The following is a 27,671-nucleotide window of genomic DNA, read 5'->3' on the forward strand; positions in this document are numbered from 1 at the left end:
TCTTTCCACAAGTTATGAACATGATTCCCCCTTCCTCTCTGCGATTTCAGAGTTTCGTGCCCCAAAAAAGGCCAGTCCAGATGGAGTGAGCTCACAAAATCTAGCATTTGGAGGAAGATGGTTTATTTGTCCCTAAAACTTGGCATCTTAGCAGCCAAAATCATCTTCAGTTCCTACGTCACTTATTTTTTCCAAGTTGCTCAAAATTCTGAACACATTGTGGTTTACATCTGTAAGGAGTTAGTGTTAGGCATTATCATCTCCACTTTGCAGATGGATGCCTGAGGCAGAGATGAATGGACTTTTGTAACTGCAGAGCTAGAGGAAAGTTTTAGGTCACAGCTTTGCCTGGCATTGATTTTTTTTTTTCCTGAGGGTAAACTGAGATTTAGTGCATACCTGGCTTGTTTAATTATTTCTTTGGGGGAAAAAAACCTAAAGTGTCTTATTTCAGCATGCCTTAAAATGAATTATAATACTGTCAGTCTCTCCCTCTTTTTTTTCTTTTGGTTACTGGGGATTGAACCCAGGGATACTTTACCACTGAGCTACAGCCAACACCCCTTTTTATTTTTGATTGTTTTATTATTTTAATTTTTTATTTTGAGACAGGGTCCTGCTAAGTTGCATAGAGTCTCACTGGTCAAGCTGGCCTAGAACTTGTGATCCTCTACCTCAGCCTCCTTAGTAGCTGGGATTATAAGAGTATGCCACAGTATATGACCTGCTGTCAAATCTTTAAAAAAAAAAAAAAGTTCTGGTACAACAGATTGCTCTGGGGATAAGGCCTCATTCAGGAAGGTATCACTGTAGGAATTCTTCCTTCTTGTTGAGTTTCCTTTTATTTTGTTGTTATTTAATTAGAGAAAAGAGATGAAATTATTGTTTTATAGTAGAAAGAATTGAACAAACCTCAGTGATTGTTTCTTAAAGCCTGGAAGTACTGTTTGTCTCTTGGGAAGAACAGTTGCCAACATCTGGATAAGTAATCCAAGCTTTCCATTTTTACTACATTCTAAATCAATCGATGGATGTTTATTGACACCCACTGTGGGTCTCAGCCATACCAGGTCCGGGGGGAGACTGAACAACATCAAGTTTTCCATTGTTCTGGCAAAGAAAGTTGAGCCTTAAATGCAGTTTGATGTTCATGTTACCTGTTCTCAGGCCTGCTGGCCAAAGCAGCAATAGGAAGCATGAAGATAGTTAGCAATTGTTAAATGCTTGTCCAGTGCCAAGAACTGTCTCTGAACTCCAGGTGATCTAATGTACATGTGTCCCATCAGAAATCTGTGACTTTCCGTTTTACAGATGAAGAAAATGAGGCACTAGAAGGTTGGGCAACATATCTAAGGCCACAGAGCTAGTCAGTGGCGGTTCTGGGGTTTGAACTCATGTCAGGGATCCTGCTTTTAGCCACTCTGTGTCCTACTCACTGTGACCATTTGACTCATGTGGAATCCACTGTGGATTTTAGAAAAGAATCTTTAGAAATTCTCCAATTAATAATTTCTGAAGTTAGGGCAGTGTTTCTTTCTCTTGCAGAAACCTAATACTAGTAAAATATATCAAGATTAAATTTAAAACACACATATGCGCTTAAGAAATTCTAAACAGGTATTTAATGAAAAATAATTTTCTCTCCTTTCTCATTTCCCTACCCAGAGGCAATCACTAAGATGTTTCTTCTGGAAAACTGTGTATCTTTTAGAAATAGCTTATACATACATAGGTTTTTATAACATTTGATCTCCAACTTTGTGAAAAAGCATATTATAGCAGTATCTATTCACAATGAACACATTGAGCTTCAGAATCTTTGGGGTCCACTTTCAACATTACTTTCTGGTTATTCCTCCCCCTGGAGATGTGAAAGACAGAATGAACGCTAGCCTTTTGAATTCGTTGTTTTCCATTTTACCTTATTTGCTCTTGTGCTTGTATTTACGTATGTTGTGCGTGCCTGTTGTACATGGACATGATAGTTCTGACCTGATGGCCTGTGAGTGAACTCTTCCTGAACTTCGACTGTGTTTCAAGAGCCCACTTTAAAAACACGGCCTCGCAGCGGCTGCCGCCAGCACGCTTGTGGTGCCAGCCCTGCAGCCACACTTTTAGAACTTGGGCTTCGCTCTCTAAATATGCTCCTGAGGTCATCACATAGTTCCCTTGTTTAGTAACAGAGAAACTCTGAGGCTCTTTCTGTCACCTAACAGTCCTTGTCATTTTGGGTTATGTTAAGATTGTGTGCTTTTATGATGTGACAGGCCTTGGTGCTAAACTCCTTATGACATCCTCTTTTATTCTCATGACAGTGCTCTGGGGATGCCAGGGAAGAAGGGCAAGACGCGCCCTTCACTCGGTGGCAGTTCCTTGGAGTCGGGAATCTAGTTTCCTCCAATTCTGAGCTTCTGTTTCCCTACTCTTAAGACAGAGAGCATCTTCTGTCCAGCCCACCTCAGGACTGCTTTGAGGGCCAGTGCGATGAGTCATACAATGCCTTGGAACCAGAAAGCTAAATGTGTGTTTCTGCTAGCATGAGACTCCTCTGAGATCCTTTAGGCCTAGTCAGCCTGGGGCCCCCTGGAGTGTTCCTAGGGTTCCCTGCACTTGTGTATGGAGCAGTGCCAGGACCCGCCACCCACACCCAGATGCCTCCATGCTCTTGGGTGATCTTGGGCATGGTACTCTCAGAGCTTCCATGTTCTTATTTATAAAATCAGTCTCATAGTATTTTCTGCCTCTTTGAGTTTTTGAGAGATTTTGTGTTTATTTAACACAGAGCCTGACGTAGAACAAAAGTTTAGCATATGTAAGCTGTTGGTATTTATTTTTTTTTTAATAAGCACTCTAAAATGGTGGCTTTACCGATTTCTCCAGTGGCTGAAGTGATGACAGCATTGAGCTGAACCCACCCATAGTTTTTCTTGTTAATGAATCAGTTTGTTTCCAAAGTTTTTAATGCATATGCAGTCATCAATACTTTCTGTCCTTGGTTTAAGATGAAAATATTTTCCCTTTCTCTGACCTTCTCTTATTCCCATGGTGAATATTGTAATTGTGCAAGAAAAATTCCCATTGGTTTATGATTGGGATTTAATCTTTCCTCTCTAGAGGCAGTATTTCCACAGCCCTAAATATGTGAAAACCGAAATTTCATTTTACTCAGTACCTTGTTGTAAAATCAAGTCAGTTGTAATTTCACCAGTGTAATCACTGATCTGAAATAAAAAGGGAAAAAAATAGGAATGGAGAGGTTTTAAAAATATATAACATGAACTAAAGAGCAAATAAGACATTGGAAAATTCAACTTTCCCTCCATAATGGTGGATCAAAGTTAATAACACAGAAGAACAGTGTGCAAAATAAATTTTAGGTTCAATTTTTTCTTTTTTCTGCTTTTGATGGAAAATTTTCAGCCTATGTCAAAAGCAGACCACATTGAACTTTCTTGTACTTATTGTCTAATTTTAACAATTATCAGCTTCTAGTCAATTTTGTTTTCTTGCCTAGTGAAGTTGTAGTTCGAGAGCTGTCAGGAAGAATAACTTGCTAGTTACTTTTTTTGGTACTGGGGAATGAATCCAGAGGTGCTTAACCATTAAGACACACCCCCAGCCCTTTTTATTTTTTATTTTGAGACAGAATCTCGCTAAGTTGCTTAGGGCCTTGCTAAGTTGCTGAGGCTGGCTTTGAACTTGCAATCTTCCTGCCTCAGCCTCCCGAGGTGCTGGTGCTGGTGCTGGTTACTTTTGAAAGTGTGAATTTGTTCTCGGTGAGGAGAGCTGTTACTCTCTCCAAAGATTGTTTTCAAGACCTTTAGCCCATGCCATAGATACATGTTATGCTGTGTATTGGGGGATGGTGATAGGGGAGGCAGGCAGAGAGATGGACCAGGAAGGACAGAGAAACCAGTCGGAAGTAGACAGGGGTGGGGTAGGGAGTAGGAAGACAGGGACAGAGGGGGATAGACAGAGACTGGGAAACAAGACAACAAGGTTGAAACAGGAAAGGGAAAAGGGGGTGGGAGGGAAGGAAGGCTGGAGACAGCAAAGACCCTGGAGAGTGGCCAGTAGGGCAGGCCGGGGAAGGGATGCCCAGGGAGGAGCAGGTAGGAGTCTGGGAGGAGGGGGAGGGAGAAAGAGGGAGGTGCAGAGACCCTGCATGAGCGAGCCAGTGATAGGCAGGGCGCTGGCTAGAGAACTAAGGGAAGATGATCAGTCAAACCTCTGCTTCCATTTCCTTCCTCTTCAGCAATGATAATAGTGTCCCCTAAAGGGTCTGGGGATTCAGTGAAGATGAAGTGCTGGCACATGGTAAGGGATCAATAGTAGCTATTATTATATCACATTAAGATCCATTTAACCTCTTCACTCTTAAATTCTCTATAGAGACTTAATCTTACCTTTATTACGGGTCCTCAAATCTCACTAACATCTCTATACATTATATACCTTCAAACTGTGTTTAAAGGCAGGCCGTGAATAGAATGAGGCGTTGCTCTTGGAACCACCCCGCTTTTTAAATATTTTTTTAAAATATTTTTTAGCTGTAGACAGACACAATATCTTTATTTTATTATTTTTATGTAGTGCTTAGGATGGAACCCAGTGTCTCACACCTGCCATGCGCTCTACCACTGCACCCAGCCCCGGCCCCCTACCCCTGCCTTTTTTTTGTGGGGAAATTGTTTGCCATTAGGTAGCCCAGTTAGGCCAGTGAGTGGTCTAAAGGGACCCAGGAGTCCAGGAAAACAAATGGAAGAAGAGGAAATGCGAAATGAGGAGGCTTTCCATCTGTTGTGACTGGCCTGTGAGAGAAGGAAAATGCCTGGCGGCTCATGCTCACGACAAGCAGTTTGTGTGACCAGCGCAGGAGTTCCTGGAACCTTTCTGGAGACATCTGGGAATCTCAGCATGCAGAGGTCTCTAACAAATACTGTTGCTTTTGAAAGCACAGAGAAGTGTGTTTTTATATTACACCTTGTTTAGCACCTTAGCCATGGCTTATATTATGCTCAGAACAAATCATTGCCTTCCCTAGATTTGGGAACATTTCCATCTTTAGTGCCTGTTGTTTCTGCCGATCCAGTTATGGGTCACCATCTCTGAAGCTGCTCTTTTTGGGTTCTGGTTTGATATTCTGCCATGGCTAAGGACAGACGCAGGTGCTCAGCGCAGGCCAGGCAGTGCTGTGTGCTGCCTTGCACTGCACAGGGGCTCCAGACACCGAGGTTTGGTCTCAGCCCCTGTGAGTTGACGTGATTGTGGTGACAGCCATGGGAGGAGGGGCAGTTGCTCTGCCCTGTACTTTAGTGCTCCAGGCAGAAGTGTTCTGTTGAGAGCTCTCCCCCCTCCTGTCAGCTGATCGGGGTGTTGCTCTGTTGTCCTGTCGTGCACAGGAGAAATGGAGGCTCAGATGTGAACATCTCAGGAGACAGTGGTGCTGAGACTGGAGCATGGCCTGTCCATGCCAGAGCCCAAGCTGCTTGTACCCCCATGATGGGTGTTGTGGAGGCAGGGCGGTGACAGAGGCAGGCTGAAAGTTCTCCAATGGGCTGAAGGAGCTGTAATCAGGTGGGGGGAACAGGGGAGGGGAAAACTGCAAGGGGCCTGGAATGCACAGCAGAGGGGGTGGGTGCAGACACCCCAGACTAGACCCTGCCAGGCTCAAGGTTTCCCTGTAGTGGGATGATGTAACAGTGCCAGCCGTTTTCTCGGGGCCTGTTCAGGCTGAGGAGCAGTGATAGTTGTCCCATGTTAGCTGCCAACTACCAGCTACCCTGCAGGGCACATGATGTTCTGAATGTTGCTCAGGGTTACACCGCTAGTAGGTGGAGGCTGACCAATGACAGGCAGGGCCAGCTCCCAAGCCTCTGCTTCCTTTGCCTCTTGGCCAGGAGCTGTCTCAATGGGATTGGAAGCAGGGGAGTCACCTGGCCAGATTGACATTTTAGAAAGACCCCTCTGAGAGTAGGTAGTGTGGAAGTGGAATGGTCAAAAAGGGTGTGGTCAGGCAGGGAAGGGACAGGAACCATGGTGAGATGTAGTGGGAGCTGACCAGGTTCTGACATGGGTGTTACAGGTGTTTCAAGTGATTTTGGAAGATGACAGTGTCTATATTCATACAGGTCTTACTCCATCTCCAGCAACTACACTTCTTCCATAAGAGAGAAGGTGATATAAAGTTTCTTTTTTTTACTTCTTTGTATTTGTGTTGAGGGAGGCAGGGAGACTGTATCTTCAGAAAGTTTAGTGCTTAGGCTATTGACAAGAGCAGAGGTTCAAGAGGGAAAATTCTGTTTTGTTTTGTTTTAATTGACTGGCTAAGTACAATATTATGTACAAAGATTCCAGGGAAAATATTTAAACCTTGGGCTACCTTAAATAACTATTTTTTAAGGAGTTTTCTCTACAAACCTGTTGTTTTACTTCCTATAATGCCCATAAGCCCAAAGTAGTAAGACAGCATTTGTTTTCAAAGAAAGCTGCATAGTATGGGCTTGTCACCGTGCATCCCAGTCTCCTTCCCAGGACTCTCCCACTGTCAGAGGCTGGGGTAGAACTTGGGGGCCCCATGTCTTTGGGTAGGAAGAAATAAAGAGTTCACTTCACTAACCTCTTGCTGAAATCTACCATTCCACTTTTTTAAGGACATGCCACAGTAATATTAGCCATACTTGAGACCGTCGCCAGTGGATAGCAGGGTTTTTTTTTTATTACATACAGTTGTGCTTATTGTGTAAATTCTCACCCCTTCAAAATGACTGTAGTTACCGCTGTATCTTGTTATTTAATGTGTTAACAAAGAAGCTTAAGTGCTTCTAAGAATACTTTTAGGACAATTTCAATATAATTGTTTGCCATCATAATCCTCAGGATTTTGTGCATTTATAAACTTAGGCATCTCGAGGCATCTGCTGATGATAATGAGGTCCCACACAGCACAGATTAGTGGCTGGGGAGCATCACATTGGCGTGGTCCCTGGGTAGTTGTTCTGCCTTTGCTGTGACTGTCTTAGTCAGGGGTCCACCCCTCCCCACGCCAGGGAGCTCCCCTCATCAGAGCTTCCAGCCAGGTCCATGTCCTGGCCTCACCACCTCATCTGCAGGACAGTGCCTGCCTTCTGTCATGCATTTTATGGGGAGCTGCCATAAATTTTCATTAACTGCATCTCTTCACGAGGCACAGGGTCTGCTTGGTTCTTGGCCTCAGCACACCCACCACAACCTCCCAAGCAGATGGTGTTTTAAGATGCCGGAGTATATTTTGTTCAGGGTATAAAATTAATACAGAGGCTATAGTTAAACTTGGTTTTGTTTTTTGTTTTTTCATAATTTTAACTGCTCTGAGTGAAGGTATGAATTGCAAAATGAAGGACCGTGTAGAATGTGATAAAATGACTTTCAGCAAGTCCAAATTGTGGGAAATAATACTTTCCCTCTAAGCTCATATTATAAAAAGCTGCATGAGACTGTTATAAACTGACTTTGAGAATAGTCGGAGCATGATCTCACCAGTTGGAACAGAGAGTAAAGTAAAACACGAAGCCCTGCCTCCTTCTAGAAGGGTCTGTTTTATAGACCTTCACTTTAGAGAGATTCCTTGAACCGGACGCTAGCAAAGGAGCCACTGAGGAAACAGAAATAAAACCTCAAGGTTTTGGTGCTTGGCCTGGGAAGTAAAGGGGATGACAGTCCCACAGGCACTTCCCTGCCCCAAGTGTGGACGGGAACCAGTGCTGTCGGCCACTGCCACGACCTTGGCACCTGTGCCAACGGGAAGGTGGGAAGCTGCCCAGGATGTTTTTCCTGGAGGTGAAGACTCCCTTCCCTCGGGACTGTGAAGCTCCTGGCTGCGGGGGTTCACAGAGCATTTTGCTCCCTCCCTCTGTGCTAGTGTCCCCTCCTCAGCAGCAGTCCCTGGCAGTCTAGACCAGATACGCTTTATCAGATGATCTTCTGTAAACATTTTTCATCAATGACTCACAACTTTGAAAAAGGGTTATTTTTATATAAAGCAGTCTTTAAATTGTACTTGAAAGACCCAAACCATTTTCCTAGAGTACTGTCCAAACAAGTCCGGCACACACAGATCCAGTGAGTGCCGCGGCTCAGCTCTTAACAGATTCCCAAACAACTCGATGCACTCATGGCTGAAGCTAAAGGGAGCATTTTTCAGATGTCACCAATTCCTGGAGCTCAGCTAGCTAGTTGATGGCCTTCCCTGAGTTTTGTTGGTGGATGTGGAAACCTTTTTGCTAGCATTATGGCAGAACAACAAAACAGTTTTAAATGTGGTGGGAGGCATTTTTAAAGATCCAGATCTTAAGTATATTTAAGATATGACTCGGAAAGGATGCAGCGGAAAGCGTTCACTGAAAAAGGAAAACAATGCAGAATGCTAGCAGATGCTGAAGTTCATTTCTCAAGACTTCCTAACAGCTGGAAGATCCTCTAGGAGAACAGAAGGGGAGCTGCTCTGGCACCTTCTTTTGAAGGAAGCTTTTGGGCTTCTTTTGGGGTCTTGACTTCCTGACAGTGAGACTGGCAGAAAGTTCGTGTCCCAAGCAAAAAAGATTTGAGCACATTCTGCCTTTGGCCCCGTAAGCCATGATCATTTTTAAGGTTGACGAACATAGCTCACTATGAAATGAAGCAAGTCACTTGGCACTCGTGCATTGTGAGTCAGCTTGACATCAGCCTGGACTGGGAATTGACTGGAAGACTTGGTGTTGGACTGTGGCTTCACTTCAACATCTGACCCAGAGGCATGCATGAGCAATACTTCCCCTGGGGCTGTGGCCATTAATTTGTGGAATAGAGCTGGGAGGGAAACGGAGGGCCTGCCCTGGATGGCCCAGCGTCCTGTTGAATCAGAGCAGTGGGAGGCCCTCTCCTTTCTAGCAAGGGCCTCATCCCAGCATAGAATGCTCAGCATCTGTCTGCACTAGGGACAGCCCCTCTTTAACCCACACGTCAAATTCAGGGCCCCCTCTGGGCGGGCATTTGCATTCTGCTTACTCCAGGTGTTTTCCAGGCCACTTCCCCTGATTATATAACTTTGATCTAATCCAGATGCTACAGAATGTTTGATAGAAGGGGTCAAATGGCATTTGAGAAGAAAAGCATTGCTGTATCCATGACTCGGGTTTAATTTCCTGTGTGGGCCTAGTCTGCCTAAGTTGTATGCTCCTGGCCCAGAGGTGGAGACAGAGGGAACGCACAGTATTTTTCCAGGACAACCTGGGATCCCCCACCCCCCACAGTAGGCTTCACAGTAAATTATCAGTTATGTAAGTATTGGTTGGCTTCACTTGTAAGTTTTTAAGCTTTGTAATTGTATTCTGATCATTAAAATAATCCACCTTCACTGTAAGAAATAAGCCATAACATAGAAAAGTGTTAAGAATATTAAAAACACCTGTAATTCCACCACCTTAAGTTAAAAATCGTTCACATTTTGGTATAAGTTTCTTCTGGTCTTTTTTCAATTTTTGAAAATTGGGATCATATTGTATGTACTGGGATGTAATATAAACCCTTAATTTGTTATTATGAGTATATTCCTGAACATTGAATTTTTTCCCCAAAAATATTTTTTTTTCTTTAGGGATTGAACCCAGACTTTCACTCAAGCTAAGCAAGTGCTCTACCACCGAGCTACACTACACCGTCAGCCCCTTCCAACAATATTTTAAATGGCTACTTAAATATTCTATTTTAGGGGTAGAGAAGAAATTATCTTGTATTGATAGACTTTTTTGTGCTTTTCTGAGTTATTTTAAATTAGTATATAGAAATCAATGTATTAATTGCTTAGGCTAAATTTCTAGAAGTAAATTAAAGATTATGGATTCTTTAGTGTGGTTCATGTTCCACTTGCCTCCTACAACATAACAGCAGCTTACACACCTACTCTGAGCATTGTGAGAAAGTGCAGGTCATTGCTGTCTCATCCCCACTGTAACTGTCAGAAAGTGCATCGGCCCAGTTGAGGAATTATTTACTTTTCTTTGATTACTAGCAAGGGTTCACATACTTTCCATGTTCAGTGGTGATTTTAATTCTCTGTGAATTTATGGTTTACATCCTTTTTCCATAGTGGAGGGAATTCTTTTTTTCCTTTGGTAGGTAAGGGGTAAGGGTCCTTTTGACCGGCTGCCCGCTGCTTACCTGTCGTGCTGAGCTGGCAAGCATGCTCCTCTTCCTGCTGGAGGTGAGCCTTCCTGGACCCTGGCACTCTGCAGCAGAGCCATTGTGTTTGCTCTGGATCTGTTTATCTATCTCCATATACAGTACTTGTCCTGATTACTCAGTTATTGTGAAACCAGCAAATGTAAGTGTGAAAAGAGAATTGTTTCTCTGAAAATTAAGATGGGTGCTTCAGGAAGACTCAGTGAAGGCAGATTACTTTTTAAAAATGCTACTGAATTAGGCGTGAGGCTGCCATAAGCCAATGGAATGATCCTGCACTGGGTCTCCCTCCACCTGCAGGCCATAGAAGCTGGAGGTGAGTTGAGCATCCTAGGTAGGACTTAGAGAAGACAGCCCAGTCACATCCCCACCCTCAGAAGGATAGCCAGGGCTGGCACACCAGCTTGCGGTGGGTGGGTGGGTGGGATCACATGTGCTGATAAGACAAATTGCCTCCCTGCTTTGAACATTACATGTACCTCACTAGTAGGTACAGTCTGTATGTTTCTATTGTCAAAAAAATGAATTTAAAAGCAAAATACATATATTCCTGCTATAAGCAGCTTGTCTGTATGTATGTGTTTGTGAGTGTGTGTGTGTGTGTTTGTGAGTGTGTGTGTGTGTAAACTGTCCAGTCCTACTGCCATGGAGCGGAGGGTACCTTAGAGCCCAGCAGTTACCAGGATGGGCCTTTCTACATTTTAGGAGATGCCGTGTAGCAAGATCCTTTTCTTTAAAACTGTGTTTGCCCTCACCGTTGATAAAATGAATTTGCCAAACGCAGTGAATACAATTTGGGATTTACTCTGTTAGATACACAGTTCTGAAGAGTCACTTCATTACTCATACAAAAGGTAGAATTGAAAGACCCTGATTATTATGGAATGTCTGTTGTTGAAGCTCTCCAGGATTATTTCTCAAAGTTACACTGGCCCTCAGGTGTTTCTAAATGTATCCAGTGGGTTGGTGTTTTTTTGTTTTTTTTTTTTTTTGAGTACTGGGGATTGACCCCAGGGGCACTGAACCAATCCCAGCCCTATTTTGTATTTTATTTAGAGACAGGGTCTCACTGAGTTGCTCAATGCCTCAGCCTCCTGAGCCACTGGGATTACAGGCATGTGCCACCGCACGCAGCTCCAGTGATGGTTTTTGTTTGTTTGTTGATTTTTTTTGGGGGGGGGTATTGATGGACCTTTATTTTTTTATTTATATGTGGTGTTAAGAATTGAACCCAGTGCCTCACTCATGTAGGCAAGTGCTGTACTACTGAGCCACAACCCCAGTCCCCTCCACTGTTTTTTGAAGTGGATGCAGAGTCAGGCCTGTCTCTAAGATGGGTATAATCGCCCAGAAGTGATGTGTAAGATACACCATATCCATAAAAGGGATAAATAAAACATAATTTTGTTTTGTTACCAGTGTGTGGGGGCTTATTTGTAGATATTTTTATTCTTTTCCAGTCAGAACCTCTCCCCCTGCCGTTTTTTTGTTTGTTTTTCTATCAGGTTTGGTTTCTTCTTGTGGTTTCTCTTTAAACGGTGTTTGGATTTCACTTCAGAGTGTCCCCCAGCTGTGAAGATCCACTTGGACAGACTTGCTGGTTTGGAAAAACCTTCTGCATTTTGTCATTATTACAAAGAAATTCTAGAGTTTGGGCACCGTTCAACAGTAAAAAAGGAAGGAACTTCAGGAAAAATGAGTGAACTCTGAGGCTGGTAGTGGCAAGGCTCACACAGGCCTAACATAAGAGTTGTTGATTGATTTTCAACTTGTGGAGTCTACTTAAAGACAAATCATGGAAGGCTTTATTATTCCAGAATAGAAGAACTCAGTGGTTTTCACAAGGAAAAAAAGTCAGGACCACCACATTTGAAAGTGGGCGGAGGGGAAGAAAGCGGCAGGAAGGTGGGACGTTCCGCCCTCCTCTTGGGATGTGAGCTTTGGGAGAGCTGCCTCAGTGGGCCCAGAGGTCACAGCTGGCAGGAGAGGCCATCCCCAGACAGCTTGTTTCAGTCAGCGCTTTTGTCTCAGCAACTAAAGGGTCCGACCAGAACGACGCAGAGGAGGAAAGTGCATTTGCAGGCTCAGGGTTTCAGGTCTCAGACCACATACAGCCGGCTCCAGGTGAGGGGACGACATGGTGGGAGAGTGTGGCGGAGGGAAGCAGCTCACAGGGTGGTCAGCAAGCAGAGGCTCCACTGGCCAGATACAGGCCCAGACCCCGGGCCACGCCCCAGCCCCGGCCCTGCAGCCACCCCCTGGCACCCCAGAGAGCACTCAGTCAGCCCCTGTGGGGTCCATTCACTGATGGGGTAAGACTCACAGCCCAGCGTGTCTCCCCTGAACCTTCTTGTGTTGACTCCATGAGTTTTGGGGAGATACCTCACCTCCACACCATGACAGAGCTGTCACCTGCGGGTGAAGGGACTGGAGTAGCAGGTGTCTGTCTTTCATTTTAAGCTCTTCTGTGCTACTTGATTTTTAAATTGTATCCATATTAATGTTAGTAGACTTGAAAATGTTTTTTTAATATTTATATTTTAGCTGTAGTTGGACACAATACCTTGGTTTCATTTATTTTTATGTGGTGCTGAGGATCGAACCCAGGACCTCATACTTGCTAGGTGAGCGCTCTACCGCTGAGCCACAACTCCAGCCCCCTTGAAAATGTTTTAAAGCAAGAAACTTGAATTCCATATTTTAAGCAATGGCAAAGAGTTATGAAGATGAATTTTATTTATTTCTGACTAAATTCATGTTGAAACAAGGGATTTAAAAAGCCTAAACCATTTGAAAATATTAATTACCACCTTGGAATGAAAATACTTCTGTTATTCAGAAAATTTGGTAAAATAGTCCTTTTATTTTAAAAAAATCCTTAATATGACATAAATTAGGAAGATACAGTGTTGGAAACAGACTTTTTGTTCCTGAAAATAAAGCTCATGCTTCTGCGGTTCTTCCTGTTCCTGTTTGATTTTTCTGTTCCCTGCCTTGTCTTCCAGAAGCCCTGCAGAGGCCAGTAGCATCTGACTTCGAGCCCCAAGGTCTAAGTGAAGCCGCTCGTTGGAACTCCAAGGAAAATCTCCTTGCTGGACCTAGTGAAAATGACCCCAACCTGTTTGTTGCACTGTACGACTTTGTGGCCAGTGGAGATAACACCCTCAGCATCACTAAAGGTAAAGGGCCCTGGATGCCTGGCTGTGGTTGCAGGAGACAGACAGGGACAGCATGACTGACCACTCCTTTGCTTAGTAAGACAGCAGCTTCACAGCTGGGAATGCAGAGACACCCCAGAACAGCAGCCGCCCCAGGATAGCCTGGTCCTCACAAGCCAGCCTCCCTGCTTTCATATACAGAGGACACCTGGACCTTAAAAACTGAAAACATTACTATTTTTTTCCCCTAAGGAAAAACATTCTTCCACAAAAAGCTTCCTTACAGTGGGAGCAGAGCACCCGAGTAGACACAGTAGATTTATAAAAACTGAGGCTGCACGCTTATCTATGTATTCATTACAAACAGGAGGTTCTCAGTTATGAGCGTATATTCTTATACACTTACACATGCACAATTTATGTAGACTTGTTAAAATAAAATCAGTGTGTAGAAATTTGGAGAATTATAGTAAGCATACAATAAATAGGAAAGAAGGAAGCTGGTCTTTTTTTTTTTTTAATGCTGGGGATTGAACCCAGGGCCTTATGCATACAAGGCAAGCACCTACCAACTGAGCTATCTATATCCCCAGCCCCTAAGAAAGCTGGTCTCTAAAGCTGAAATGTTTAATTTGGTTCTTTTTCTCTAAGGTGAAAAGCTCCGGGTCTTAGGCTACAATCATAATGGGGAATGGTGTGAAGCCCAAACCAAAAATGGCCAAGGATGGGTCCCAAGCAACTACATCACACCCGTCAACAGTCTGGAAAAACACTCCTGGTACCACGGACCTGTGTCCCGCAATGCTGCCGAGTATCTGCTGAGCAGCGGGATCAACGGCAGCTTCTTGGTGCGGGAAAGTGAGAGCAGTCCTGGCCAGAGGTCCATCTCGCTGCGATATGAAGGGAGAGTGTACCACTACAGGATTAACACTGCTTCTGATGGCAAGGTGGGGACCCAGGCCAGGGGCCAGCGGGGGAGCTGGTGGACAAGGGTGGTACCTTGGGGCTAGGGTGGTACTTAGGCCTGGCCAGGAGAACCTCGAGGTCCTGCCATTGGCAAGTAAATTCTTGCAACAAAGCTCAGTCAAGCTATTTTAAGAGTCATTCAGGTAAACAGCAGGGGTAACTCCATTCGCCTTATGAGAGATCTGTTGAGGATCCGTCTTGAGATTTATATGCCCTTGCTGTTTAATAGCACCTCAAGTCAGTCAAGCACGGGGCCACCCTTTCTGTGGATAAAATCACACATGGGTTTTGTGTGTGTGTGTGTGTGTGTGTGTGTTTACATAACAATTTTTAAACAGAAATGAATCCACATTATACTCAATAGATTTCCAAACCTGATTTACAGCTTTGTAAAGGAGTGGGCACATGTTATTTTGTGGTCTTTGTATAACAGTCCTTTAAAATCCACGAAGGGAAGGGAGGCATTGACATTTAGTGAGTGTACATCTTCCGGCTGTATAATGGAGCACCTTGAAATACATCTTCCTCAAACCTCCCCTCAGTCCTCTGACAGGCCTTGATGTAATCTGCATTTTTTGCATTTAAAAAAAAAAAGGGAGAGTTAGGGGGAGGACTTTTATTGCCCAAGTACTCAGTTTGGGAGTACTTGATGGAACCCAGCTGTTCCTGGCTGTGTTGAGGAACCCTTGCTAGTAGGTGCATTGTCCCATGGAGTGTATGCACATGGTTTGAAAAAATCAATAGGACAAAGTTAATTGCAGTGAGAAGTAATTCTGTCTCCTGATTTAGTTCTGCCAAGAGGCAACCACTATTACCAGTTTCTTCAAAATTTGTTGACACATATGTTTCCCTAAAAAAGATTCACAAATGCCTTTTTAGGCATCTTGCCTTTAGCCTCTTAATGAGGGATTTTGGAGGTTGTTCCTTGGTGGCTGCTTCATTCTTTTCATGGCCTGGATAGTGGGTGGACCACCAGTTATTAAAACAGTTACCTGATGGACAACTTTTAGGTTGCTTCCAGTCCTTTGTTATTGTAAACGATGCTGTTAAGAGGTTGCTGCAGGAGCAGCGTTTCACTTCACCACTGGGTTCCCCGCGAGTAGCAGGACATCCCCAACCTCGCTTACCTCCTGTGTGTCTTGCAGTCTGATGTTTATGTTCCATTCTGCACTGTGGCAATCTTTAGAATCTCTGATTGTAGTTCACTACATTTATTTCATAGTCCCAACAGTGGCTCATGTCCTGCAGTTTGTAAATACACTGCACATTCTTCTTTGTTTACAGTGTAAACATATGCAAGACAGGATGTTAGAACTGAGCAAAGGTTATTTGCATTTAATATTCGTGTAGATATTGCCAAACCAACTTAATTAGAAATCATGCAAATTTGTTCTCTCACAAAAACCTACAAATGTGCCTGAATGTGCCTGTTTCCCCTCACCCCATCAGTAGAATACCATCAAACTTGTAAGAACATCTGTCATTCTGATTGATGAAGGTCATCTCATCATATTTAATATGTATATGTCATATTTTGAGTAATCCTCATGCCGTTTATTAAATTCATCTATTTCGTACGTGTAGGAATATCCCATTTACTTATCTGTTTAGGCCCGATGATCCTCTGTTCTCTCCCGTTGGTCTGCTTGTCCTGTGCCCGTGCCAGACCTGAAATTGCTGTTCCTGTAGCTGGTGAGCTAGAACCCCTCCTTATCGTTTAGCATTCTCCTGGCTGGCCCCGCCCATTCCTTTGTGCCATATGGACGTGTGTCTGCTTCTTACCTTCTTTTTCACGCGCCTCAGCTTCCCGTCCTCTTGCCAGTCTGCTTCCGTCCTTGCAGGTGTCTTTGGCACCAGCGTTGCAGTTTGGGTACAGAAGGAGTCTGCTATTGGTGCAACTCGAAATGGGCTTCTTTACTTGCATTTTGGGACCTTCTCCCACAGGAAGAGGTGGTGTCTCTCTTCTTTCTGCCAGCCGGACTCCAGGATAGTGGCCCTTTGAAAGAGCCTCCAGCCCACAAAGTGACATTTTAGTGACTCAGAGCATCAGGGCCACCCGGAGGTGATTTTTCTGGAGCTGGCAGCTTGCTTCTCATCGGTGTTCATTCTCCAGGCAAGCCACATGCACAGGATGGTCACTGAGGGGTGAGCTTAACAGGATAGTGGTGTCTTTCTCTTGTTTAACCAGCTGCCTTGGAACAGATTCAGACAGATGATCTGGTTTGACAGCTCATTAGCCGGGGTTGGTTGAAGACACTGTTCAGTGGGGAACAAGGAAAGACCTACAGGTAGGATGCGCGATTTGCAGAATCTGACATTTATGAAGGAGAGGCTAGCCCCTCTGTGGAAAAGCTGGTTTGCACCAGATAGGGTCCTTGTGTTCCAGGTAGGGCACAGGGCATCGTTTACCCAGGCAGCATCCACCTCTGGGCATCTCCTCAGACTTGCCAGGGCATCCAGCTGTCCTTCACCCTCCCTGGAAGAAGCTCTCTCTTGGGCCATCTGAGCACTGGAGACATCTCAGCCCTCTGCAGAGGCTCCTTGATGAGAGCCACACTTGAGGAGGCTGTGTCAGGTGGTGTGAGACTGGGAGGTGCCGCCCTCGCAGTGGGGACAGGCTCTAAAGAGTGCTCTGCCCTCAGCAGAGCCCTGACGCGGTCCTTTCTGGGTTCCTCTTTTTTCCCCACATTCTTTTATCGGTGCATTACAGTTGTACATAATGGTGGGACTTGTTGTTACATATTCGTACATCCTTTGTGGTTTTCTAAAAGGCAAATTTAAGGTTGTTAAGAGGGACATGCAGGGATTTATTAAGTTTCATTCTTACTTTCAAGCCAGGTAATCTTTAGAAAACACTGAGTGTAAAAGGTTCTTCTCTAGGGCCCCACAGGATTTCATCTGCTTCTACCACCCTGACTTGAGTTTACTCTGACATGGTGTTCTGAGCTCTCCAGGCAGCCAGGTGGGTGCCAGAGCTGAGCACTCTGGGACTGTTGAGGTAGACTATTGAAAGGGCCAATGTCAGGTGGAGCCATCCCTGTTTCTCGAGTCCTGTCAGTCTGAGAAACTTCCAGGTACCCCGGATTTGGTGGTGGTTCTTCCCATGCTGTCCCTCTGTTGACAGCACAATTAAAGACTGATGTTCCTTCACCACCCCCTGCCGAAATCCTTCCTAGTCCTGCTTATTTGTGTCTATTCCTCAGTCACCTCTGTGAGATGCCACTGTCAAGCCCATGATTCCTATTCAAGCCCTGTCCTTGTCTTGAACGAGATGCAGTGGACATTTACTTTCATGGCCTGCTGAAACATCTCAGGTCCAAGTCAACAGGAGTGAAATTCGCATTCACACTTTGGCAGAGGTGGCAGGAAGGGCTGACAATGGAGCACCTTGGATTTCCAGGATTTGCCCACCCTGGTGGAGGAGGCCGTGCTGAGGCAGAGCCTGCCGGCTAGCTCCAGCCCTTTCAGAGGAGCCTGGGGCATTGCTAGGAACTGCTGGGCTCTTGCCTCCAGCTGATCTCTGAGGAGCTCTGGAGGAAGCTTAAAGCTCACTTCCTGCTGAGCAGCCTATGAAGGGTGAATCCCAGGTGAGATCCCAGGGTCTGAAGCTGCCCAGACTATAGGTGCCTAAGCTCTGGTGGGCCTGTTCGGGCAGCCATCAGGAACAAAGCCAGTTCTTTGACAGGTCCTTTCTTTTGGATTTACGCACAGTTGGGAAGGGGTGCTAGTCTGGCTACGCACCCCAAGTGTGTATGGAGCTGTAATGACATGCTGTTCACAGCACTGACTTCACGGTGTTCCCTGAACATGCCTCAGATTCCTGATGATTACCCAGTGCACCAGCAAAATGCTGCTTGAAAACTGGAACTGATCAGAAGGAAGCCATCAGAGTGACTGTTAGCGGGACATGGGAACATGGCTGTGAATCAAATATGCAGTGCATTTGAAGGAGGGTGGTTTTAATATTTAATGAGTATCATATGTAAACTTTAGGTTGAAAGATGAACTCAGTCATAGGGCCTATAAACTTAATTATTGAAAAGTTTAAAGTTTGTCCACCCTGTGAAACCTCCTGTAGTTCTAAAATCCTTAGCAGAGCAGCCTGAGAGGGAGTGGAATAGGTCCAGGGGCAAATTCTGCGTGAACTAGGGCTTAGGGGAGCCATTTGCCTTCAAGTGTGGTGGAAGGCCTTGAACTTCGGGTTGGGCAGCCTTGAACTTCAGGTTAGGCAGCTCCTTTCAGGCTGACTCTGCGCTTCATGTCCTGACAGGAAAAAAATGGGTACCAGGCCTCGCTCCTCATAGCCCTGCCAGGAGCCCAGCAAGACGCTGGGGCTCCTTGCCTCAACAGCGGGGTGGGAGGGGGGCTCAGCTCCAGGAGCGCCTGTTGACTGGCCCCGATTTCTCATTGCCCTCTTCTCCCTGGAGGGGAGGACACGTCAGCTGAGCCAGCCTGAGAGAAAGGGGCTGGACATTTGCAGGCATCAGTGCAGTCACTGGACAGCTGACAGACTTTTCTGGAGAGGGGTTCAGAGCCATCCCCCGTCCCACTCAGTTTCCCTTTGCACCACCCTCGCCTCTGAGACTTAATGCTGAGGAGAGCGCCATGGACATTACCGCGTGGGTACTCAACCGACGGCAGGTCTTTGGTGGTGGTGCCACTTCCACTCCAGGCCCCTGCTCTCGCACCCTGTGTGCACGTGCTCTCTGGGTCCAGTCTGTCCCACACCTTGACCCTAGAGCGCTTCCTACAGAGTTCCCTCTGGTGTTCTGAAGTGGGAAAGTGGGGCCACCTGCTGTGCCTCCTCATCCCAGAGGTGCTGCCACCTCAGAGGCACCATTTGCACAGGTACAAGCCGGTGTCCCAAGGTCACAGTCTGCACATGAGGAACAAGTTCCACAGAGCTGAAGGGTCTTTATGGACAAGTCTTGGGTTTTATTTTAGTAGATGGTTACCAAAATATTATCAACCTGAGAGCTGGGCTGGCTCAGTGGTGGAGCACTTGCCTACTAGCACGTGTGCGGCACTGGGTTCGATCCTCAGCACCACATTTTAAAAAATTAAGATATTGTGTCCACCTAATACTAAAAAATAAATATTAAAAAAAGAATAAATACATAAAATAAGGGTATTGTGTCCATCTAAAACTAAAAAAAATAATAATAATAATAAGGAAGATTATAAGCCTGAAGTCTGCCTTTGGCTTGTCTAAATTAAAAAATTTTGCGTATGTCATCTCCTCAAGCAAAAAGAAGGAAAGAAAAATCTCCTTGATACTGAATGCATTGATGGGCTCAACTTGTATATTTTATTTCCTCCTTTAATTTTTTTTGGGGGGCGGGGGCGGCAGGTACTGGCAGTTGAGTCTGGGACACTGTACCACTGAGCTATATCCTCAGTCTTTTTTAAATTTTGAGACAGGGTCTCTGTAAGTTGCTGAGGCTGGTCCTGAACTTGGAATCCTCCTGCCTCAGCTTCTTGAGTCTTGGGATTATAGGTGTAGGCCAGCACACCTGGCTTAAAAATGTTTTGACTTATCTTAAACATCACAGATTTACAGAAGTTGTTGTAGTACTCAGCCTTTCATCACCATCATGAGACAGATCCTGAAACAGCGGGCTGCACCAAGAAAAGAAGTTTATTTAGCCTTTGGTTTGAGAGGCTGAAAATCCAGACTGCACAGCACAGCAGTGGTGAACGTGTGGGGTCGACAGTCACATCCTGAGTCAGGAAGCAGAGGCAGGGCCCAGCTGGGTTTGCTCCTTGTGTAACCACCCTCTCTCGGGAACTGGAGGGGGCTGGGGTGTAGCCCCATGGTAGGGTACTTGCACCACGTGAGGCCCTGAGTTCAGTCCTCAGTACTGCAAAGAAAAATAAAAAACATCTCGAGTCCAAGAGTGCTCCTTACTCCCTTCTGAGGCCCCAGCGGGGCCTAAGAACCTCCCACAAGGCCCCCTTAGAGGTTCTGCCACCTGGAGACCAGGCCTTTAACCCAGGGGTCCCCAGACCATGACAGCGTGGTGCTCACATCACCAGGAGCCAAAGATCTCGTCCCTGCTGTGTGTCTCAGGCTTTTCTTCCTGTTCTCTTCTCTACTAGGAACTGAACCCAGGAGTGCTTTACCACTGAGTTACAGCTTCAATCCTTATTTATTTATTTAGTTTTGGGGCAGGGTCTTGCTGAGTTTTCTAGTTTAGCTTGAACTTGGGATCCTCTTGCCTCAGCCTCCCAAGTCACTGGAATTACAGGTGTGCACCACATTTCTTTTTTAAAGTAATAAAATGCTATAGCTTCAGGTAAAGCCTGACCCTATTCCTCCCCACCACGACCTTGATACACCAAATGTCACTGTTGTCCCTAAATTGTATTTCTTCTCTCCACAACTTTGCAGTTTGGACCAAAGTACCTAGTTGTGATTTTAGGTGTCTTTCCCACCTTTATCAAGCAAATAGACTGTTACACACCTGGAGCCCGAGTGTTCTGTGCGGATTTCAGTCCAGAGCTGTTTGTGGTTAGAAGGTTTTCATCTCCACAGCTCTGAGACAGGGGGGGAGAAGGCAAAGTGGTGATCGCCGCCCACTTGGGAGATCCCGCCAGCTTGCGCCTTCCCTCCCTCTGTCCTGTTCTGGGCCTTGGCACACCCGGCAGCGGTCCTCGCCTGCCGTGGGTCTCTTACGCTCTTGTACTTAAAGGCCTTCTGCTTGCTCCCTGTGATGGAAGAGGCAGTGCCGGTGCCTCCAGGACCCCACTGGCTCCTGGGGGGCCTGGGAGACAGCCCACATGGGCATACCACAGGGATTGGAAGTCCCCGCCCTGATGAAGCCAGAGGCAGCCATGCAAAGGAGATGTGCGTTCACTTGGCAGCTTTCATCTCTGATCACAGTCTCAGTCTCGGTTTGTCCACTTGTGATTACAGATCGAGTGATCAACAGGCATTGAGTTCTGTTCACTAATTAACTCAGGCAGCTCTTCCATGTTCACTTCTTTTTTTGGGGGGGGGTCACTGGGGATTGAACTCAGGGGCACTCAACCACTGAGCCACATCCCCAGCCCTGTTTTGTATTTTATTTACAGACCGGGTCTCACTGAGTTGCTTAGGGTCTTGCTAAGCTGCTGAGGCTGGCTTTGAACTCCTTTTTTTTTTTCTTTAGAGAATTTTTTTTTAATATTTGTTTTTTAGTTTTTGGCGGACACAACTTTGTATGTGGTGCTGAGGATCGAACCTGCACGCATGCCAGGCGAGCGCGCTACCGCTTGAGCCACATCCCCAGCCCCTGGCTTTGAACTCTTGATCCTCCTGCCTCAGCCTCCCAAGCCGCTGGGATGACGGGCGTGGGCCACTGAACTCACTGTGCTCACTTGTTTCCAGGGTGGAGGCTGCAGGATACGCGGGACCGCTCAGGGCCTGCTCTACAGCCTCGCATCCCAGTAGATGGAGGCAGACAGTGATTAAGCAGATGAGTAGGATGTTAGCAGCCGTGATGGCACAGAGAAGTAACACAGATCACACCTGCTGGGTGGTGACTTGGATGAGTGATCGGAGAAGACTCTAGGGACATTTAAATTGGCTCTCGGGGCAAGAGGGAACTAGACATGTGAAGCCTGGGGGTGAGATGGAGGATTCGGGTAGAGCTGCCGGTGCGCAGGCCCTTGGCCTTTGCTGGTGCCTCTCTGCACATCAGTTACTGCAGCGAGCACGCGCAGAGGAAGACGGCCTAGGTGACCGCTCGACTCAGCCAGGGGTGGAGAGCCACTGGAGGTTTTATTGTGTGCTAGCAAGGTCCAGCCAGGCTGGTTGACCTGACCTGCTTGAGAGCGTCTGCGCCACAGCTGAAGGCTGTCCCCTCTTCTCCTCAGCTCTACGTGTCCTCCGAGAGCCGCTTCAACACTTTGGCGGAGTTGGTCCACCATCACTCCACGGTGGCAGACGGGCTCATCACCACTCTCCATTACCCAGCCCCCAAACGCAATAAGCCCACGGTCTACGGGGTGTCCCCCAACTACGACAAATGGGAGATGGAGCGCACGGACATCACCATGAGGCACAAGCTGGGCGGCGGCCAGTACGGGGAGGTGTACGAGGGCGTGTGGAAGAAGTACAGCCTCACCGTGGCCGTGAAGACCTTGAAGGTGGGCCTGGTGCGCCGCCCCTGGGGTGGTTGGGTGTCGCCTGGCTGGGTTCCCCTGCGGGTTGGATCAGTTCATCCCCTTCGTGTGGCTCCATGAACACTGAGAGCCGCTGGGGGCTGAGCATTGCAGCGTCAGAGGTGGCCACAGGGAGGAGGGTTCCCGTTCTGTGGCCCTGGGAAGCAGAGGCTTGCCCTGCTGATGAGTGGCAGGGAGCCACCCCTAGGCGGAGGAAGCAGAGCTCCTCAGGGTTTAAAACCAGGTTATCTAAGGGGAACGACTCCTGTGTGCTGCTGCGGGCAGACTGCGGGCAAGTGCCTTGGGTGTCCCAGCAAGCCCCAGTTCTCTGTGCCGTGGCCTCAGACTTCTGCAGACCGAGGTGCCCCCTTCTTTGGGAAGGCGTCAGGCCACATGCTTGTCCACTCCGTCACTGCCCCTGTTAACTGACGCTCCTCCTTCACCAGCGAAGTGTGTTCCGTCTCCAGATTGTTTTCCTTCTGAAGAAACCTGGGGCTCCAGTGGGAGTGTTCATTGTCGGCCCTCAGCCTTTTTCCTGATGTGGAGTTCTTCCCTGGAGTGAGAGTGTCCCCTAGTGCTGACCTGCGTTGCTGTCCCTTGTTTTAAATGTGAAGCCTGTGCACAGGAGTCAAGAGAAGAGCCCCTTTTTGTAGCTATTGGAAAAGAAAAGGACAGAAACTTCCATGCTGGGAACAGCAGGCCTGAGTGTCCTGTGTGTCTGGAGGTCAGGCAGGCCTGAGTGCCGAGACGGGTGTGGCCAGACTCTTGCCACCTTCCTGCAGTGGCAGTGCCACGGGCTAGGCTTGGGGACTGGTGCAGAGTCCCTGTCTTAGAGCGAGTGTCAAATTCCTTGGTGTCACACTCTGTGCCAGGATCAGCAGACACAGATTGAGGGAGAGGAGAAGCACAGAGCTGCGAGCTTCGGTGGCCTGCAGTGGGGGACCGCCTTTGAGGGCTGCGACCTGAGTGACATCATTCCACTCTGGTGCTGCTCTTAGTGGCCTCTCCGGGTGGCCCCACTGTTAGTAAAGAATGATAGTCGGGAAGGAGTCTGTGTCCCTGTCTGGAGGCATGAGCCACCTCTGCGAGCTCGACCGCCCTCTGCCTGGCGCTCACCAGGCCAGCACAGTCACCGCCCCTTGGTCAGGGAAGGCTGTGGATGCTTAGGTATTTATCTGCTCTCCACTGTGGATGTTGAACTTTGGGTTTCAATTATACAAATGACCAGCATTTAATGGGCTTTTAGTGTGTGCTGGCAAAATTCTGAGTGCATGTTATTTAATGGAGTCTCATTTAATCCTTACAGCCTAAAGAGAAGGGTACTAAAATACTAATATAATCCCCATTTAAGACTGACCAAGGTGCCCCCTTCTTCGGGAAGAAGACACTGAGGCCAAGAGGATTTGAACCCAGGCACCAGCAAAGGCCAACTCTCAAGCCCTTTTTTTCCCCCAGTGGTAACTCAGTATCTTATTCTTCAAACACCATGAAAAATATACATAAGCCTCAAGTCTATGTCTAAGAAAGTTGCCTTTTCTTCCCTCCCTGCCTCCCCAGCCCTCCCTGCCTCACCAGTGCCTTGAGAGCCTCACTGCTCTTCCTGCCCGCCCCCCCACCTCCTGCCCACTCTGTTACCTCTCCTAACCAGCAGGGGGAGCATGGCCCTGCCTGTCCTGATCACTCCACCCCGAACCGGAGGCAGGTGCTTCCAGAGCAGAGGGAACACCCCCAAAGAGGAGGGCTCTCGGCTGACCCCTGCCGGTGGGAAGTCGCAGTGAAGGCCCTGTGGCCGGGAAGCTGCTTCTCCCTGTCCCCAGTGTCCTCAGGACTGGGCTTTGCTGGGCTCTGCCTGCTTTCTTTGTTTAAGGCCAGGTGTTCCCAAAAACCAACCATCAAGAACTAGAGGCTCGTGAGCTGGGTTCTGGAAGTGTGTGTACGCCAGTGTTCTCTGTGGAACAGAAAGACCTCTCCTTAAGTCTCCGAGTCTGAAAACTACTGCGGCAGGTCACAGGAGAGTGGAAGCAGCAGATAATTCTCAAATAGGCGATATCCGCATATAGGGTCCTCCGCCCCGGTTGGGCGGCCTCCATGCCCGTGTGTCGCTGGTGATTTGGGTTGTGCTGCCACACACCTCCCAGGAGCGTGTGGCTTTGCCCGCCAACAGCGGTGTGAGGAGTACTGCTTACCCTCCACTCGCTGGGCTTTGGTTGAGGTTTTATTTTTTTCTCCCAGGAAATTGGCTTTATTGGGGAGCTCCAGAAACATGCAGAGAAAGCGGAGGGCTGGGTGACAGCAGCCACTCTTGGCATCACGCCCACAGTGGCACTGTGACCTGATGAGGAGGGCTGCACGCAAGGGGGAGGGGAGCCTGCGTAGCTCAGCGCCTGCTGCTACGCGGCCCCTGGCCCCTCGGGCAGCATCGCCCGGCTCTCTGCAGGGGGCTGTCCCCCGTCCTCTGGACAAGCAGCTCTGTGCAGCGGCCTGTCTAGGGGCCAGAGTCCAGCCCTGCTGCCACGGGCTCTCCACGTGAGCCTCAAGGCCATGTCTGGCCTAGCATAGAAGCTGCCCCTCCCTCCACAGGTTGTTAGTCTTGTTGCTTCTGGCTCCTTGGTGGCGACAGCTGGCACTGCACGTGCTTGTCACCTTGCTCACCAAGCATTGGGTAAACAGTTAGGGAAACTGACCTACTGGGACAAGAGCCCCACGCAATGCCAGGGTGCTGCAGGGAGGGAGGCCCTGAGAGCCCGCCACCCCTGAAAACTGCTCTTGCCTGCGCCCTAGAGCAGCTACACTGCGGGAGACCAGGACTGAGAAGAAAAGTGGTTAGAGAACGCTGCACAGGCCTCGGGTCTGGGTGAAGTTTCTTCTGAGAAGACAAGAGCCCGTCTTCTGTAGAACCTTTCTGCCGCCCAGCTGGTGCTTCTTAGAGTAGAGACCGACTGTCTTACTAACAGTGAGCGCCCTGGTGCTGCCCACGTCCAAGCCCTGCCCTGAGCATGCTGGGTTTGTGCTGTAGAGAGTCCTTCATTTCGCAGGTGACAGAACATGTTCAGAGATGGACAGTAGGTTACCAAGGTCACCCGGCAGCAGAGCAAGGTCGGTGTCTGACAAGCCGTCCTCCTAACCATTCTGCTGTACCATCCTCAATGCCTGTCCACAGCTGGGCCGGGCCAGCCAGCCCTCCGAAGGGGCCAGTTAACAGATGGGGAGATGAGGTTGCCCAGGGCTCCCTCAGGCCACCTCCTCCACCCCAGCATCCCAAGGAGAGGCCAGGAGTGTCTCCAGCTCTCAGATCTCGTAGCTGTTAGTGTGAGTGAGTGGTGAATGGAACTGTGTAGGATTCCAGCAAAGGAGACAAGTTCACACCATCTTTTTGTTGTTGTTGTGGATGAACCTTTATTTTACTTACTTACATGCCGTGCTGAGGATCGAACCCAGGGCCTCACACATGCCCGGCAGGTGCTCCACTATTGAGCCACAGCCACAGCCCTCATACTAATTTTTGTGAAAGAAAAAAGAAGGAATTGTTTGTATCATCTGTGGTATGTGCGTGTTTGTATGTGTGTGTGAGAGACAGAGCAAGGGAGGGAGAAAACAGACAGGAACAGAGATCGGTACCTTTGAAAGCCATGTGACTCGGGACTGGGCTTGTGGCTCAGTGGCAGAGAGTTTGAGGTACTGGGTTCAATCCTCAGTACCACATAAAAACAAATAAATAAAAGTGCTGTGGCCATCTACAACTAAAAAAAAATATATTCTTAAAAAAAAAGAAAGCCACGCGGCTCCTTCCGCAGACTGGTGCCGTTCATGATCTTCCTAGGGTGGCTCTTGTGGAAGGTGGTCAGCAAGTGGTGTTTCTGAAACCGTCTCACCGTGCATGGTTTATTTTGTGGCACTTTAAAAAGAAAGACTCAACTCCTAAAAAGCTTCATTTGAGAGCTACATTTTGAGCATCTTCTTGTCCGAGGAGTGACCGGAAAGCCTGGGTCCTGGACGTGGGCAGCAGCAGTCCCTGTGTTCTGGTGGCCACTAGCTCTTCATCCCTTGACATAGTGTGTCACCCTGGCAAATCACAGCTCTCCACGCCAAAGCCAGCGTGGTCTGCTGAGATGGCAAGAGCGGAGCAGACTTGGAAGAATTAAATAGCCACCGGGTGGTGCCAGGGATGAGCTCTGCCCGTGCGGCTTGACACAGCGACTGCCCACCGTGTTTAATGGCCATTAAGAGCAGCTAGCTGTTTTTAAAGAGCGATCAATTGTTTCTGAGCTCCCGTCTCTGAGCCCGAGCCAGGGGTAATGGGCTGGCACACGGCCGCGCTGGTCCTGCTTCGCTTGTGAGCATGCCAACCCGCGGGGGGCCGCTCCGAGGGAAGGGTGCCCGTTGGGGAGGGGGCGGCCCAGCCCGCTGTACAGGAAGGGTACGGCAGCTCCTTGGTCTGGCAGTGTTGGGGTTCTCCTGCAGCGGGGAGCTTGGAGAGCTTTCTCTCAGGGAGCCGAACTCCCCGGACACCTAGCCGTCCTCCTCTCAGAGCCAGACTCCACAGAACAGGTGCCCCGCTCTCTCCTTCGCCTCCACAGCCAGGTGGTCACTACGGCTGGCCCTGCCGGTCCCCTGCTTGCTTCTGGTCTTGATGGTCAGTTCAGCCTAAGTCACAAAGAGGCTGATGGACGTAGGCCACAAGGCTGGGTGCCAGGGCCACTGCTCTTCACACTCCACTCTGCGCACCGTGAGGAAGTGCCGGAGGCGTTTGTGTGGGCACCTGCCCGTGCCTTTCTCTCCCTGTTGGCATTGGGTGTTGTGGACTCCTGCGTGTGACCTGTAGGGACACGCATGCCGTCTGTTAGGAGCTGTGGCGGCGGCTTCACCAGGAGCCTGCGACACCCTGCCTAGGCAGCCCAGCACCCTAGGTGCCGCATTGCAGAGCGACCTTCTTTGGCAGTGCAGACTGTTAGCTTTTCATCACTGTGACCAAGACACCTGGAAGGGAAACCGTAGACGGGAGAGGCTCATACGACCTTGGCTTTAGAGCCGTGGGTTCTTGGTCAGCCAGCCCCATTGCTCTGGGCCCGAGGTGAGGCAGAGGTGTGTGGAGGAAGGCCGCTCACCCTGTGGTGGCCAGGAAGCAGAGCGAGAAGGGGCAGGGGCAACAGGGGAAATGCCCCCAGCCACACAGGGCCCCAGTGTCCCCCTCCTCCAGCTGTGCCC

The 27,671-nt window shown here is 48.1% G+C and overlaps 1 protein-coding gene across 3 annotated transcripts in view; it reads left to right on the plus strand.

Moving 5' to 3' along the window:
* The window catches only part of Abl1 (ABL proto-oncogene 1, non-receptor tyrosine kinase), a 123,191-nt gene that overhangs the window by 84,080 nt on the left and 11,440 nt on the right, over positions 1-27,671 (plus strand). For all 3 annotated transcript variants that reach the window (XM_027942789.3, XM_071601055.1, XM_027942798.3), the window contains 3 exons: positions 13,203-13,376; positions 14,007-14,302; positions 22,179-22,451. In XM_027942789.3, the coding sequence (XP_027798590.2) occupies positions 13,203-13,376; positions 14,007-14,302; positions 22,179-22,451 (743 nt within the window). The remainder of the gene's footprint in view (positions 1-13,202; positions 13,377-14,006; positions 14,303-22,178; positions 22,452-27,671) is intronic.

Source organism: Marmota flaviventris, chromosome 13 (genome assembly GCF_047511675.1).
Source record: "Marmota flaviventris isolate mMarFla1 chromosome 13, mMarFla1.hap1, whole genome shotgun sequence".
Classification (NCBI taxonomy): domain Eukaryota; kingdom Metazoa; phylum Chordata; class Mammalia; order Rodentia; family Sciuridae; genus Marmota; species Marmota flaviventris.